Source organism: Choloepus didactylus, chromosome 18, assembly GCF_015220235.1.
Source record: "Choloepus didactylus isolate mChoDid1 chromosome 18, mChoDid1.pri, whole genome shotgun sequence".
Classification (NCBI taxonomy): Eukaryota; Metazoa; Chordata; class Mammalia; order Pilosa; family Megalonychidae; genus Choloepus; species Choloepus didactylus.
The window spans coordinates 70,061,258-70,076,637 of NC_051324.1; the positions used below are offsets into that span (position 1 = coordinate 70,061,258).

Here is a 15,380-nt window from a genome sequence, read left to right on the forward strand (position 1 = left end):
CTCTTGTTTCTCCTCTAGCCTGGGGAGCAACTCTGTTTCAGGATCTGGGAGGATGTTTTAGGAACATTCCCTTGGTGGGCTGGAGCTGCTGGCTGGAGCTGCTCGCGTGGTGAGCTGATTGTGCACATCTCTTCCCAGCTGCAGGTTCAGTGATGTCGTGTTGGTAGCTTGAAATTGGCCACAGTGGGAGAGTTTATGCCATGGAAATTGGCAAATGCCACAGACTGTGGCTCTCGTCCTCCCTCTCCCCCAGCTGGCTGTGCAGTGTTTACCAGCACTCCACTGGACACCCCCTTTCCTTAGAAGCATGGACTCAGTGCCAGCTTAGCCACGCTGTTGGTGCCTATACCCCGTCTGACTGGACACCCCCTTTCCTTAGAAGCATGGACTCAGTGCAGCTTAGCCACGCTGTTGGTGCTTGTACCCCGTCTGACCTTCTCTTCCCCCAAGTTGGCATGTGGCCAGCTCCTTCTGGTCGTTTGATCTCAACTCTGATGACAGCCTCTTGGAGAGACGAGAGGCCACAGCTGAACAGCTGGTAGTACTGTTTTCATAGCATTTATCCCTCCCTAGAAACATTGTCTGAGCTTCCTTTTTTTTATTGCCCATATCTGTCCCCATCACAGCTTCCCACCTACAGAATTTTTCTCTCTATTCTCTCAATAGCCTCCTTTTCTGAAAGAGTCCGGAACATGTCGCCCGATGAAATCAAGATCCCTCCAGAACCCCCTGGGAGATGTTCAAATCACTTACAAGTAAGCATGAGGCTTGGCTGTCCAGTGGGGATGAGTGGCCCGTCAGGTGTGGTTTGGTCTTTCTTTAAGAGGCTGTGGCAGGGAAAGGCACCAAGCCTTCTGTAAAAGTAGCACCCCAGAAGGGAAGGTGCCCACAGGCCACTTATCCCACCGTCCTGCGCGCGAGTGCACCCTGGTACCCACCACCACTTTCTGCTACTTCACCTCATGCCACTCCAACTGGGACCCCTGGCTTACCCTCAGTGAGGCCTAAGTCTAGATAGAAAAACAACTGAGGCAATGGTGACTTTTCAGAAGGAACTTTGCTAAGAAACTGAGGGACAATCAGAATGTAAAGTAAACAAATTATAGAAATGCAAAAACACAAGCATTTTATGTGCATCAAATTCTTATATTTCTAAAATGCCAATTTGTTAGCTTCTTGCCTGACCAGAGGTTTAGAAATGCCAAGGAGTTGGAGCATTTAGTGCAGTTAATTCAGTGTAGTTGGGAGCAGGACTTCAGGGCACATCTGGATTTCTGCCTTCTTTTCAGCCCCTGTGATTGTTTCTGGCTCAGTCTGTCAGTAGCAGCCTTAAGGACACTCTGTCCCGGTAGAATACAGCTCACCAAGCTCTTCTGTAGAACATTCTGGAAGATCAGTCAAGTGGTGCTGCCTGGGGCAGGGGAGTGCTGATTGTAGGACATAGGGTACGATGCCCGGGACAGTGAGGAAACTTGCCTAGGGAAGAGGGGACATCTTGGAACTGTGTACATGGGGGATTTCCTGGGGCCACACATGCATGGGGCATGGGCAGAAGGAATCAAAGAGGCCTCTATGCTTTGTTCTGGAGCGATTGTCTAAGTTGATTGTATGGATACGCCCCGAAGGAGAGCATTCCACAGGTCAAGCTGCAAAGACTGGGAAAGGTTTTTTTTTTTTTTTTTTGGTCAGCTCCTGATAAGCAAGAAAGCTCTGTCATAACACTAGCTGGATAAAAACAAGTTTAAGAACCAAAAGAAAACATGGGCCAAACAAAGTAAAGGAAATCAGGAAACAATAGTTAAACACAAGGAGAATATCGATAGAGGGATGGAAATTATGGAAAGGAACCAGCAGAGCCCAAGACCACGGTAACAGAAATTTAAAATTTCTTAGAGGGGTTCAGCAGTAGATTGGAGCTGGCAGAAGAAAGAATCAGAAGTCCTGAGATAAGACACTTTTCTGATGAGCAGAAAGAAGAAAGAGTGAACAGAGCCTGAGGAACCTGTGGGACACCATCTTTCATGCCAAGATACTCATTGTGGGAATCCCAGAAGAGAGAGTATTCAAATAAATAAATAATGACTGAAAACCTCCCAAATTGAACGGAAGATGTGAGTATGTGCCTCCATGATACTTAACCAACTCCAAACAGGATAAACCCAAACAGACCCACACCACAGTCTGTTGTAACCAAACTGTCAAATCCAAAGATAAAGGGAATTCTGAAAGCCTCAAGAGAGAAGCCGTGTGTCACATACAAAGGAACCTCTGTAAGATTAAGTGCTGATTTCTCATTGGAAACCACAGAGGCAAGAAGGCAGCAGGATGGCACATTTAAAGTGCCAAAAGCAAAAAACTGCCAATCAAAACTGTCTTTCAAAAATAAGGGCAATAAGAGTCTCCCCCTGAGTGCTCTTGTTGCTCATATGTGGTCCTCTCTCTCTAACTAAGCCACTAAGGGGTGTAAATCTCCTGGCAATGCAGGATGTGACTCGGGGATGAATCTGGACCTGGCATCGTGGGATTGAGAACATCTTGACCAAAAATGGGATGTGAAATGAAACAAAATAAATTTCAGTGGCTGAGAGATTTCGGTTGGAGTCAAGAAGTCAGTGGTGGACGTTCTTATGTACTATATAGATATCCGTTTTTAGATTTTAGTGTATTGGAATAGCTAGAAATAAATACCTGAAACTATCAAACTCCAACCCAGTAGCCTTAACTCTTGAAGACAACTGTGTAACTTTGTAACCTACAAGGGGTGACAGGGTAATTGTGAAAGCTTTGTGGATCACACTCCCTTTATCCATTGTATGGATGGATGAGTAGAAAAATGGGGACAAAAACTAAAAGAAAAATAGGGTGGGATGGGGAGGATGCTTTGGGTGTTCTTTTTTACTTTTATTTTTTATTCTTTCTGGTGTAAGGAAAATGTTAAAAAATAGATTGGGGTGATGAATGCACAACTATATGATGGTGGAAAAATGGGGACAAAAACTAAAAGAAAAATAGGGTGGGATGGGGAGGATGCTTTGGGTGTTCTTTTTTACTTTTATTTTTTATTCTTTCTGGTGTAAGGAAAATGTTCAAAAATAGATTGGGGTGATGAATGCACAACTATATGATGGTGCTGTGAACAGTGGACTATACAGTTGTACACCATGGATGATTGTATGGTATGTAAATATATCTCAATAAAAGTGAATTTTAAAAAAATAAATAAAGGCAAGAATAAGAGATTCCCAGGTAAATAAAAACTGAGGGAGTTCATCACCACTAGACCATCCTGTAAGAGATGCTGAAGAGAGTTTTGCAGGTTGAAAGGAAAGGACTATAGACAATAGGTCAAAGCCTCATGAAGAAATAAAGATCCGGTGAGAGTAACGACATCGGTAAATATGAATGCCAGTACTATTGTGCATTTGGTTTGTAACTCCACTTTTTACTTTCTACAGGATCTAAAAGGCAAATGCCAAAAATAAATCAGTGGTTTGGGACTCACGGTATATGAACATATAATTTGTGACAAGAACTACATAAAGTTGGTAGGTAGAAAGGTTTAGGAATGTAATTTGTGCTATACTATTGAAGTTAGGTTGGTATTAAAGCAAACAAGATTGTGATAGATTTAGGATGTTAAATTTAATCCCCATGGTAACTCATGGAGAAAGAAATTAGAGTGCAGGTAGCCAGGGGCAGGGGAATAGGGAGTTAATGCATAATAGGTGTCAGGTTTCTGTCTAGGGAGATGGGAAAGTTTAAGTAATGGGTGGTGGTGAGGGTACCACAATATTCTGAATGTGATGAATCCCACAGAATGGCATGCTTGGGAGTGGTTGAGATGGGAAGATTTATGTTAAATGTATGTTCCCGCAATTTCAAATAAAAGATAGAAAACAACTAAAAAAAATCTCAATTTAATGTATACATGATCCTGGATGGGAGCTAGCAAGGGAGGAGAAAAGGCTCAAAGGGATATTACTGGAACATAAAAAAAAATTGGAATATAGACTGTAAGCTTTATATCAATGTTGAATTTCTTGAACTTGATAACTGTCCTTAAGGTGAGTTGATAAGTGAACATTCTTGTTCTAAGGAGATGCATGTGGCAGTATGAAGTGTTCTAGGAACATGAGGTGTGCAGCCTATACTCAAGTGTTCAGAAAATGGATTGATAAAACAGGCAGACAGAGAGTTGGATGGATGGATAGAATGATACAGCAAATGTGACAAAATGTTAAAATGGGTGGATCTGGGTACCCAGGGGCATTAGGATATTTTGGAGTTCTCCGTATGGAATTTGTATTATTTTTATAACCACCCTTAAGTTTGCAAATATTTCAGAATAAGAGTTAAAAGAGGGGGGCAGGGGTGGTAAGGAGAAATCAGCAACAAAAACAGACCCGGCTGGGTTTATCTTCTTTGTGAGCAGCTCTGGCCACAGGCTGGGTGAAGAAGGAGCCCACCATCTGGGGGAAGGCCCCATGACTTTGTTGGGCTGGGACACTCAGGCTTCCATGTCGCAGGTGTGGCCACAGCCTGGGGCCGTGAGGGGTGGGGGTCTCTTGTAAGCACCCTTCTCCCTCTTCTGTAGGACAAGATCCAGAAGCTGTACGAGCGGAAGATAAAGGAGGGAATGGATATGAACTACATTATCCAAAGGAAGAAGGAATTTCGGAACCCCAGGTGAGTTTCCCAGGAGCCTGCAGAGTCACTTGAGCCATTGATGTCGGTCTAGGGACCAGGGACCCCCCCAGGGAGATAGAGGGTGGGGACGGAAACCCAGCTAAGATGCCACCTGAGCCCAAAGGGGTTGTCACCCAGATCATCAGTACCCTGAGTGTGTGCTGGTCACAGCAGACTGTTAACACCATCCAGATGTTTGCCATTTATGATCCAGACGAAACACAGTAACCACTACAGAGAGTGGAAGCAAGAACTCTGGGTCGGGCTGGGAAGACCTGGCTGGGTTATCATCCCTGCTCTGCTCCTAATGCACATTACCTCTCGAGGCCTCAGTTTCCTCATCTGTAAAATGAGGCCTTTGGACTAGATGAACACTGTGGTTTCTTCTTCCAACTCAACAAAGACATTGATTCCCTGAGCAGGTGAGAGGTTTTAGGAGCAGAGATGTCCAGGGTCTGAAGCCTGAGGTGGGGACAGCAGGGAGTGGCCGGGCCCAGTGTAGGCCGGAGCGCGATCACTCCCACCCAGCCACACACCCCCAAGGTCAGACATGCGGATCCAAAACAGAACCCCGCCGTCAGCTCGGCACTATACCCAGCCTGGCTCTGGGTCAACAGCTCCATCTCACTGGGAGCTTCAAGGGGCCAGAAGTGATTTTTATGTCGGGCCAATGGACTTCTCCCTCCCTTCTGGAAGCTTAAAGTTCATCTCAGCCCCAGGAGCTGGATGATTCTGGTAATCTCTTGGGATTCAGCACTATGTGGGGGCCTGAGAGTGGTGCCTTCTCAACTCCTTGTGGCATTCTTCTTTCAGCATTTATGAGAAGCTGATCCAGTTCTGTGCGATTGATGAGCTTGGCACCAACTACCCAAAGGTGTGTTCCACGGGGCTAGTTGGGGACATGGCTGTGTACCAGCTCAGCTGGAGTTAGCCCAGAGCCACAGGCAGGGCCTGGCTTGATGAGCTTGCTGGTTGATGAGCACCCTCCCCATCGCCTTTGCTTGAGGCCCCGTGGCTCTGAAATAATCCAGTAAAGACATTCCGGTGACAGTCCTGGTTACTGGGCCCCCAGTTCGTGAGGACCTGAGTGTGGACTCGAGGTCCCATAGAACAACTTGAGGTGTTGCTAAGCAGACCTGTAATTCATGAACAGACTCAAATTCCTAAACACTTGCCCACCAGTCTCTTGGTTAGTGACTAGAGATGACAGCTGAGCCCCTGTCAAGGGAAAGGGACCCCAGGCCAAGAAGGTCCATGGAAACAGTCGGGGAAAGTAGACAAGTAGACTTGGGTTTTCTAAGTCGTTTGTCATCTGATGGTCCCTACTAACTGCACCTTTAACCTTCTCTTTTCCAGGACATGTTTGACCCCCATGGCTGGTCTGAGGACTCCTATTATGAAGCATTAGGTAGCTTTCCATCCATTCGGGCATCCGGGCAACATGTATTTGAGGGTCTTCCTATGTCAGGTTGTGTCTGGAATGAGACAGACCCTATTTCTGACTTACGAGGCTTATAATATAGCAAAGACAACAGCTGGTTGAATAAGTAATTCCAATAACAATGAGAGTTACAAGGCTGGGGCTGGGGGCCGGCACGGGGAAGGGAAGGCCTTGCTGAGGAAGCCGTGTCCCAGCTGAGGTTTGAACTGGAGACTAGCCGAGCAGAGGCTGGAATGTGCGGCAAGCGAGAGCAGAGTGTTTTTTGAGGAGCCTACTTGGGAGAACTGGGAGGAATTTCTTAGCATTCAGGCCCTTAAAGACAGAGTTCTGCCAGCAGCCCGTGGCCAGGCCTGGCCTGCAGATACGTTGCTTTTGGCCTGCACAATTTTTGTGTTATTTTAATTTGAATTAATTGTTAATGTTTTACATAAAAATCCCTAATTCCAGCTTCTGTTGGTCCATTGAGCATTGTCCCCACTGGGCCTGCATCCCATAAGAAGCCACTGACCCCTCCAGACGGGACGCACAGACCTGGCCCCCAGGCCTTTGAATTTGAAGCCCGTGCTTTAAATGGGCCAAGAGCAGCCCTTCACGTTGCTTTTTGCAAAGGACTCCTAAACCATGAGGGCCCAAGGCCTCTCTGCCCATTGAACAGGAGCGTGCAGGGTGGCTCCCTGGCCTGGGTTCCCTTGGCCTAGATGTCTCCTGGTGCAACAGCGGCTGTGGGGCTGCTTTCCTAATCGCTTGTCTTGTCTTTGTAGCCAAAGCCCAGAAGATTGAAATGGACAAATTGGAAAAGGCCAAAAAGGAGCGAACAAAGGTAAGCAGTGGGCAGATATCTTGGGGGAGAGGGCAGGCATTTGGAGTGCACGGGTCCCCCTGGCCGAGTCCAGAGGGTTTCCAGGTTGCTGTCCTCCCCCTTCGCCCTGACAGTTGGTGGCCTGGCAGAGCCCCGGGCAGCCTCACATGCGCCTTCTGGACCAAACAGGCCCTGCTGGATTTCCAGCCTCTTTGTAACTCAGCTTGAAGATGCTTCCCTGTTGCTTCAGCTTGGTTTCTGGGCGACTTGCAGTTTGGTGCATTTTACTCTTCCCCTCCCCTGCCTGCCCTCCCCACCCCTCCCCCTTAGACCTGCAGACCCCTCGTGGCCTTGTCCCTCCTGGGTCTCCCTGGCTGAGTGGAGGGAAGTCTTTTCCTCCCAAGAGGTGCCAGGCCCCAGCTTGCTGTAGCCCGTGCATTTTGTGGCCTCCTGAGCTGACCTCAGCAGCCCCTGGCTCGGTACTTCCCTGCAGGTCCCCTGTCCGATTTCAGGTTAACCCTCATTCAAGGGCCCTGCACCCACCTCCTCCCAGTAGCGTGGTCTGTGACCAAAGGTTGTCCTCTGGACCCGGTGCCCCTTAGTACCAGAGGCTCCAAGAGAGAAAGCTGGACCCTTGGGACACCAGCTCGTCCCTCCTCTGGTTTGGCCTAACCGTCCTTGCAGCAGCCGTGTGGCCTCCAGGACTCTGCCCTCACCCCAAGCCAGAGGGGCTGGGGACCCCTTGGAGGCACTGGCTGTCAAACCAGGAACGTGGGAGCTGGTGCTAGGGGGTGATCTGCCTTTCTCGTTCTCAACCCTTGATTGAATTTCCCTTCTCTCTCTTTCCCTCCCCCTTCCAAACCCCAGGCTTATTGCAGGGACGTGTCTGCAGCGCCTGGGGACCGGAGCTGTCCTTCCCCTGTGCGGGCGGGCACCGCCTCCTCCTGGGGATGAGGAGGAGGGGCCTGGCCAAACGGTTCTGGGCATGTGAGGTGGGGCAGTGGGCCGGGGAGGGGAGCCCGGGCGTGTGCAGGAGCCTGGTGATGCCGGGAGGGGCCCGGGTTCTGTCTGGGAAGCTCTTTACGAGCAGTGAGAGTCCCTGCGGGCTCCTCCGAGGCACCTCTCCCCGACAGCCGTCATGGCAGAGTTGGTTCTCAAACGCCTCCTGTGTGTAGGGCCAAACTCCTGTCCCCCGGGAGCAGACGGACAGCAGAGGATGCGGATGTTAGCTTGGCTCAGTCCTCATTCCTTCCCCTTCCCCTTGCAGATTGAGTTTGTGACGGGCACCAAGAAGGGCACTACCACCAATGCCGCGGCCGCCACCACCACCACCGCCAGCACGGCTGTCGCAGGTACAGGGAGGGCTGCTGTCCGGCCACCCCGTGGAAGCAGGAGGGGCCTCCCCGGCTTCGGGAAGACCGGCCCAGAGCCTCTGCCGCCAGCGGAGCTAGCTCAGCCTCACCGGCCCTTTTTCTGCGCCCATGAGACTGACGCGCGGCCTAGGAGCTATGGGCGGGGCCCTGGCCTGCAGGGGGAGGGGCAGTTGCGTTTCGGTTTCTCTTTGTCCTGATTTCCCACTCTCTTTTTCCCCAGACGCCCAGAAGCGGAAGAGCAAGTGGGACTCTGCCATCCCGGTGACGACCATCGCCCAGCCCACCATCCTCACCACCACAGCCACCCTGCCAGCCGTCGTCACGGTGACCACCAGTGCCAGCGGCTCCAAGACCACTGTGATCTCCGCCGTGGGCACCATCGTGAAGAAGGCCAAGCAGTGATCGAGGGGCTGGCCCGGCGCCAACTGGACATTCTTCTCTCCATCGAGGGAGCAGCCGCTCCAGGACTCGACCAGACTGCACAGCCCGGGGACTGGGTGCCTCTGGGAGGTGCTGCTTTGTACATTTCAGACTGGAATCTGCTCCCAGATGCCCTCCGCCAGCCTGGGAAGCCTCTGTCTGGCATTCCAGCCAGAAGGACATGGCCACAGAGAGCTGGGGCCTGTGGACAGTGGCCCTGTGCCAGTGGGGTCTGCGCCCTCTCATCACGCTGTGTTAGTAAATCTTGGCATGTCAGCTGCACGTGCCTCTTCTGTGGTCTGTTTTATGGCAAATGCACAAGCCCAAGCACCCTCTGCATCTTCCTGGTTGGAATTGTTACCTCAGGGTTGAAAATGGGGTGACTGCAGCCTGTGGCCATTAGGAGGGGTGGTTGCTGCCAGGGTTCTACCTCAGTGTGGGCAGGGGGAGTCGGGTGTGGGTGAGAACCCATGCTGCCAGCAAGCAATCGCACACTCCCCAGAGCACGTCTTGGACACACCCAGGCTTTGGAAGTCAAGCCAGCTGAGGGGGTGAGGCTCCTGACCTGCACAGGGGAGAGGGGAAGGCGTTGGCGCCTGGGCCGGGGCTGCCCAGTCCCTTGTGCCCGGTGAGCATGGCCAGCAGGGCCCGAGCCATTGGGGAGATGAATCACCTCCTGCCCCGCTGGGCGGCAACTCATTGTTTACAGGAGAGCCTTGCTCCGAGCGGAGGATTCCTGCCACCCCACCCTTCCTCTGTGCGTTATCGGGGCCCTACAGCAGCCCCTGCGCAGCCCCAGTGGCTGCTGGGCTCTTCCCAGAGCCAAAACATGCTTTCCCAGCCACCACCAGCTTGCTGAACCCAGACGGGGCTTGTTTATCTTTCCTGGTCTTGGCAGTGCTTCTTTTCACTTGGGCGGAAGTGTGAGTGTCAGAGAAGGAAGCCCGGCTGTGAAGAGCCGTGGTGTTTCCACGGAATGGGCAGGAAAGGTGGTCCCGACGAGACTGTGATGATGCTTGTTCTGCAAGCTGAGGAGTATGTTGCACTCTGCCCCCGTGGCCCTGAAAATTCAAATTCAGTGCCCCCTGCCCCCTTTAAACACACAGGACCTCGAGAAGGTTGTTTTCACCCTCTGGTGGGACTTTGCAACCCTGGAGCGAGCAGCTGTTTCCGTGGAGCACCAAGAGGGTCTCTGAAGAGATTTCCCACCCTGCAGGCTCCAGCAGGGGCCCCGTTGTTTGTCGCGGGTGCCAGGGAGGTTGTTTGGGAAGGTGGGGAAGCACGGCAGGTGGAGTTACCCCCTCTGGCCTGTGGGGTTGGGCCCTTTGCCTCTGCCAGCTTGTTTCCCTCTGTCAAATCAAGGTAATAAAGTTTTATAAGGTGGTTGTAAGGAATCAGTGCGACGGTTTATGCAAAAGCCTCGTAAACTGTAAAGTGGTCTACAAATGCTTGTTGGGCACTCCAATTCCTTTCTGATTTAAAACCAAGAAGAGTTAAAGAAATCCTAGAGATGGTAGAGCCATCCAGCATCGTGAGGGAGTTGGCGAGAGCCAGCCAGGCCTGCTCCGTGCCACGTTCTCCCGGCCATCCTGGGCCCTCTGGCAGGTCTTCTCTCTGCACTTCCCTGCCGTCCCGCCCTGCAGGTGAGCCATCCAGGGTGGAGCACGAATGACCCAGGCCCCGTGTCAGCGCATCCCCCGTGCAGAGCCCCAGCCCACGGGCCCGGGGAATGGACACGGCCTTCAAGCTGGACAGACCCAAGCTGCAGTGCTGGCTCCACGTCCTGGTTGACCTTGCTGCCTACCTTGGCCTCACTGAGGAAGGCCCAGAGGGAGTAAAGTGGCTTTCGATGGAGCCACTGCCTCTAGGGACACAGAGGTGTGTATGGCGGCTCTCCCTCTGCTCACGAGGGGAACTTGGTCTGTTCACCAGAACTCTGCCCAGGTCCTCCGCCTGACCCCTCTACCCCCACCACCCCCTTCCCCCAAGGAGTTCTCCTGGGCCCACCCTAACAGCTGACGGGCATGACAGAGACCCCGCCCATTCCCCGTTACTGCCCCAGTTCAGGCCCTTGTCCCTCATTGAGCACATTGGAGTGGCCCAGCCGGCCTGCTGCCTGCAAGCTCCCACTCAGCTGGCAGCCATTGCCAGACAGTCTCCTGCACGAAGGATCACGAAGGCCCCAGCATTCTCTCCCAGCTCTCCACCCTGTGACTCTTCCACTGCTCTCCCCTCCCGCATGCCCTGTGCTTCAGCTGCTCTCATCCTCTTCCCTGTTGTCCTTTTGACAGCTCTACCTCGGCATGTGTAGGACCCTCGAGGCACAGCTCAGGTTCTCAGGGTCCCTTCCTAACTCCCCCAGGCAGTGAAGTGCTCCTTTCTCAGTGCTCCCGCAGTGCTCTGGCTTCTATAATAGGACTCACTCCACTGTCTTGTAATCCTCTGTCCACATATTGGTGGGCACCGACCACTAGTGTGTCTCGTTCTTGCCCTTGTGAGCAGACAAGCCTGCTGTAAACATTGTCACCAGTGCCTGGCCGAGGAAAGGGCTCAGGTGATTGGCTGGGTGGAAGGAGGAAGGAGAGGTGAGTTGCTCATCTTCCAAAGGTACGGTCCCTGCCCTGCGGTCGCTGGACTGAAAACTTCCTTCCATCCCACCATGCGCCAAGGCTGCATCCCTCAAGCCTTGTAGAACTGGACTCCAAAGGGGCTGTTAGGGATTGGTCTGTGCAATGGCAGCTGCTGAAGCTTAGTGATGGGTATCTGAGGGTTTGTTGTCCTCTTTCATTGTGTATATGTTTGAAAATTTCTATAATAAGATTTTTTAAAGGGTCCATCGAGTCATAAAAAAGAATGAGGACAGATTTGGGGTGAGCTCCAAGAGAAATTAAGTGAGAAAAGCCAGGGGCAGTGCAGTGCATAAAACATGCTCCCTTTTGTGTGGGCAGATGCATTTGCTTACGTGCAAAACAAAACAAAAAGATGAAGACAGGAAAGAGATACAAGAATAAAATCAAGGAAATTAAGAAACATCCAATTTGAATTGGACTTTATGTCAAAGAATTGTGAACTTAAAATGGTTAAAATGGTTTTTACATTATGTATATTTTACCGCAATTCAAAATAAATAAATTTTTTTGAATTGGGAATACCAATACAAACTCACAATTTAAAAAAAAAAAAAATTTTTTTCCCAGCTCTGTCCACTGAAAAGATCCAGAAGCCACAACATCTGGCAGCATGAGCACATGTAGTGCCGAGGGCTCGTTTTTAATACTGTTCCCCACTAAAAGGATGGGGGCTCCCCGGAAACGGCTGATCCCAGGTCTGAGCAGAACTGGGGCAGTTTGTTCCAGAAAACAAGGAAGACAAGCAAAAGTGGCTGTGAATTATATACATTATAAACTTGAATAAATAAAAATCCATCCTTCCACAGTGATAATAGGGAAAAGAGAAAGGAAAAATATCTATTTGCCACCACTGGAGTTGAACATTGTATCAACTTACTGGGAAATTAGTAATTAAAAAAACTGAGAGTTTGCCCTGCATTTTGAAGGAACATCCCCAATTGATGAAGGGATAAGGGAAGTTCTTTTTTTTTTCTTTCACTCAGAACATCTATTAAATGTAGAAGGAAAGATAGAAACAGAATATCACCATTCAACAACCCCAAAAGAACAACTGATTCAGACAAGGATCCACAGAGGATATGAAAACCATTCAGTGAAAGGCTGTCACCACCCTGTTTTAGTGTCTCAGCTGCTAAAACAAATAGCACACATGGGTTGGCTTCACAACAGGAATGTACTGGCTCACGGTTTCAGAGGTTAGAAGGCTGGCTTCCTCCGGGTCGGTATCTTCTGTCAGGGAGAAAAAAGTGGGAGATTGTTTTACATTTAAAAAAGATATTTAAAAAAAATCTCAATGGGTGATCAGGATTAGGCCCAGGTTCAAAAGAAAACAGTTAAAATGGACATTTTGGGGCAACTAAGAAATTTGAATAGGGACTGAATCATGGATAATGTTAGGATATTATAGTTAATTTCCTTAGGTGTGATAATGTTTTTGAGGTTACTTCTGGAGTGTTGAGGGATGAAACTTAGATGTAAATAAAAAGGTGAACAATATACAGAAATACATTACAAATATGGCAAAATGTTGAGTCTTGAGTCTAGATGGTGAAAACACAGGTGACCTCTGTACTCTTCCAACTTTTTTATGTTTGAAAATATTCAAAATAAAAAGTTGGGAAACAATCCCAATTTAAAAAGGGGCTGAGTGACCCCCTGGCCCTGGGGAGAGACCAGGTCCTGAGACCCCCCCACTCAAGAAGCCGCTGCCCCCGGTGGGAGCTGGTAGTTGATGCTGGTTCTTTCCATCAAAGGTCAGCAAACTGTTTTGACCACTGCATCCTCTCGAGGGGAAAAGAATTGAGCATGTACACCCAAAAAGTCTATTATTTATTTATAAAAACACGCACCCCTTTACCACCAAATGAGGTACATTTTCAAACACAGGAAAAGTTGGTGACCTGGCATGTTCCTAGGGAATAATTTGCAGCCCACCTTGGGGACTGATGGTTTAAACTGTGAGCTCCAGGAAGACACACGGGCTGTGTGTTTCATTCATGTTGGTGTACCAAGCACCCGGCCCAGGCGCTTATTACATGATTGTAAAATGAATATGTGATCGAATGAGTCAATGGAAAAGTCTGGCCCACCAGAAGCCACGTGATGAGTGCAGGGGAGTTGGGAGCAGCTATCCAAGGCTCCAGGGATTCTCCTTCCTGCATGGGGGGCGGGGGGCTCACCTCTTGCAGAGCCATGAGAGGGAACCCCCTACATGTCAGCCTCTCTCTGGCCCTAAGGGTGACTGTGGAACGAGACAGTGGGTTTAATTTTCTTTTTTGTAAAATTAATATGTAGTACAACGATTCTTAACCTTTTAGGGAAGCCAGTATAAGCTAAGAACTCTCTCACCAGCAAATCCCACCCTATATCAGATACAACTCAAATTTTGTATCTGAACTTAAATGCTTCATGGACATGCACGTCCCACCCCACACATAGGGGACAGGTATTGAAACCCTGGACTCGAAGGAGCCCAAGGAGCCTTGCTCCTTGTCTTAGCTGGACCTCCTGGGGCGAACATTCACTTCTCCAGGTCTCCAGGTCCCTGGTCATTGTGAGAAGGGTCTAAAAGCAGGGAGCAGGAAGGGGCTGCTGAGCCCAGCAGAGACTGTGGCATCACCCATCACCTCTGGGCCTGGGTCTCCTTCCCTAGGAGGGTGCTCAGCCCTCCCCGCCCTCCACCCACAGGTGAGTGCCAGTCACCTCCCCAGCCCTCTAATTAATGGTGCCCCTCTTCAGGTAGACCCAATCTTGCTGCTTTCTGGGCTCCTGCTTGGTGCTCCCCTTCTCTAGGATGAGATGGGCACCTGCCGGAGTGACTCAGATCCATGGGGTACTAGTGCCAGCCTGGCACCCCCAGACCTGAGTGCCTCAACCATACCGGGGCTCCACTCAGCGCCTCACCCCCTCACCCAGTTGCCCGAGGCTCCTTCCATGGGACTCCCAAATCCAGGGGCGAGACTTTCTGAGCCCTTGGCCTGTGGGGAGCAGCCCGACCGGGCAGGTGGCTGAGCAGTGAGCCCTGGCATGTCTGCGGCATGTCCACAATCAGCCCTAGCTGCTCACAATCACTCTGAGCGTCGGCAGGTCGTGCCTATTTTGCAGAAAGAAAAACTGCAGCACAGGGAGGCTAAGGGACAATCCCATTCGGTTCAAGCACACTTTTACTGAGCATCTGCCAAGTGTCAGGCACTGTCCTGGGTGCTGGGGCTAAAAAGATGTGCTGGAGGCGGGATGGGGAGGCTAACCTTGGGGTTCACAGTCCAGTGGGGCAGAGAGACCCCTAAACAGGTCATTCAAACCAAAGTAACAAGTGCCATAAAGAAGCCATGCTGGGGCGGGGGTAGGGGGTCTATGGGGACACAAACCCCACCTGGAGTGCAGGGAGGCCAAGGAAGAAGCACTGGAGCATGTGACATCAGCCCAGAGCCTCCGAGGATAAGAAGGATAAACCAACCCAAGAGTTAGGGAAGAGCATTCCAAGCAAAGGGACCAGATTGTTGCAAAAGCACGGAGGTTTGGGCAGGGGACAGCCAACAATCAGGTGTCATTTGGCACTGCTGGAAAATGGGGCTAGAGAAATAAAGAGTCAGAGTCCTGGAGCTCCCTGACCAGGTGCTGAGAGGCTCAGTCTTGAATGGCTCCAGTTCTGTGAGCAGCTGCACTGGGGAGACTGCAAATGGGAGACTGGCGGGTCAGATCTGGAAATTAGCTTGACAAGAGCTGTAACAAGTCGTCAAGTGCCTCTCCATGCCAGCTTGGGGCTGGCCCCTCCATACATGTTATTATTATTCAAGAGGTTTCAGTAGCCTGCCCAAAGACACGCAGATTTTCCTCTGGACACCTCTACAGAGATACAGGGACTGAGAGGACCCCAGCGAACGACAAATTAGGGCTGGGACCTGGGACCGAGGCTTGGGCAATCTCTGGGCCAGTCCCTCGCGCTAGCACAGGAAGGCGGGCGGGCGGTGCGCGCCTCCGCTGGCCGTCGGGGCAGCCGAGCGACAGCCTGGAGGTGGCTCGCAGCCCAG

The 15,380-nt window shown here is 50.8% G+C and overlaps 1 protein-coding gene across 4 annotated transcripts in view; it reads left to right on the plus strand.

Moving 5' to 3' along the window:
• Positions 1-9,001, plus strand: part of LOC119514449 (SAP30 binding protein) — a 35,295-nt gene extending 26,294 nt beyond the window's left edge. The window contains exons 5-12 of one of the 4 annotated variants that reach the window (XM_037810210.1): positions 667-755; positions 4,595-4,686; positions 5,500-5,560; positions 6,043-6,094; positions 6,889-6,947; positions 7,794-7,847; positions 8,194-8,278; positions 8,520-9,001. In XM_037810210.1, coding sequence (XP_037666138.1) covers positions 667-755; positions 4,595-4,686; positions 5,500-5,560; positions 6,043-6,094; positions 6,889-6,947; positions 7,794-7,847; positions 8,194-8,278; positions 8,520-8,701 — 674 coding nt within the window. In that variant the 3' untranslated portion in view covers positions 8,702-9,001. Of the gene's footprint in view, positions 1-666; positions 756-4,594; positions 4,687-5,499; positions 5,561-6,042; positions 6,095-6,888; positions 6,948-7,793; positions 7,919-8,193; positions 8,279-8,519 lie in introns of those variants that run through there. The other 3 variants (XM_037810213.1, XM_037810212.1, XM_037810211.1) reach the window with 3 other exon arrangements.
• Positions 9,002-15,380: the final 6,379 nt, after the last annotated feature.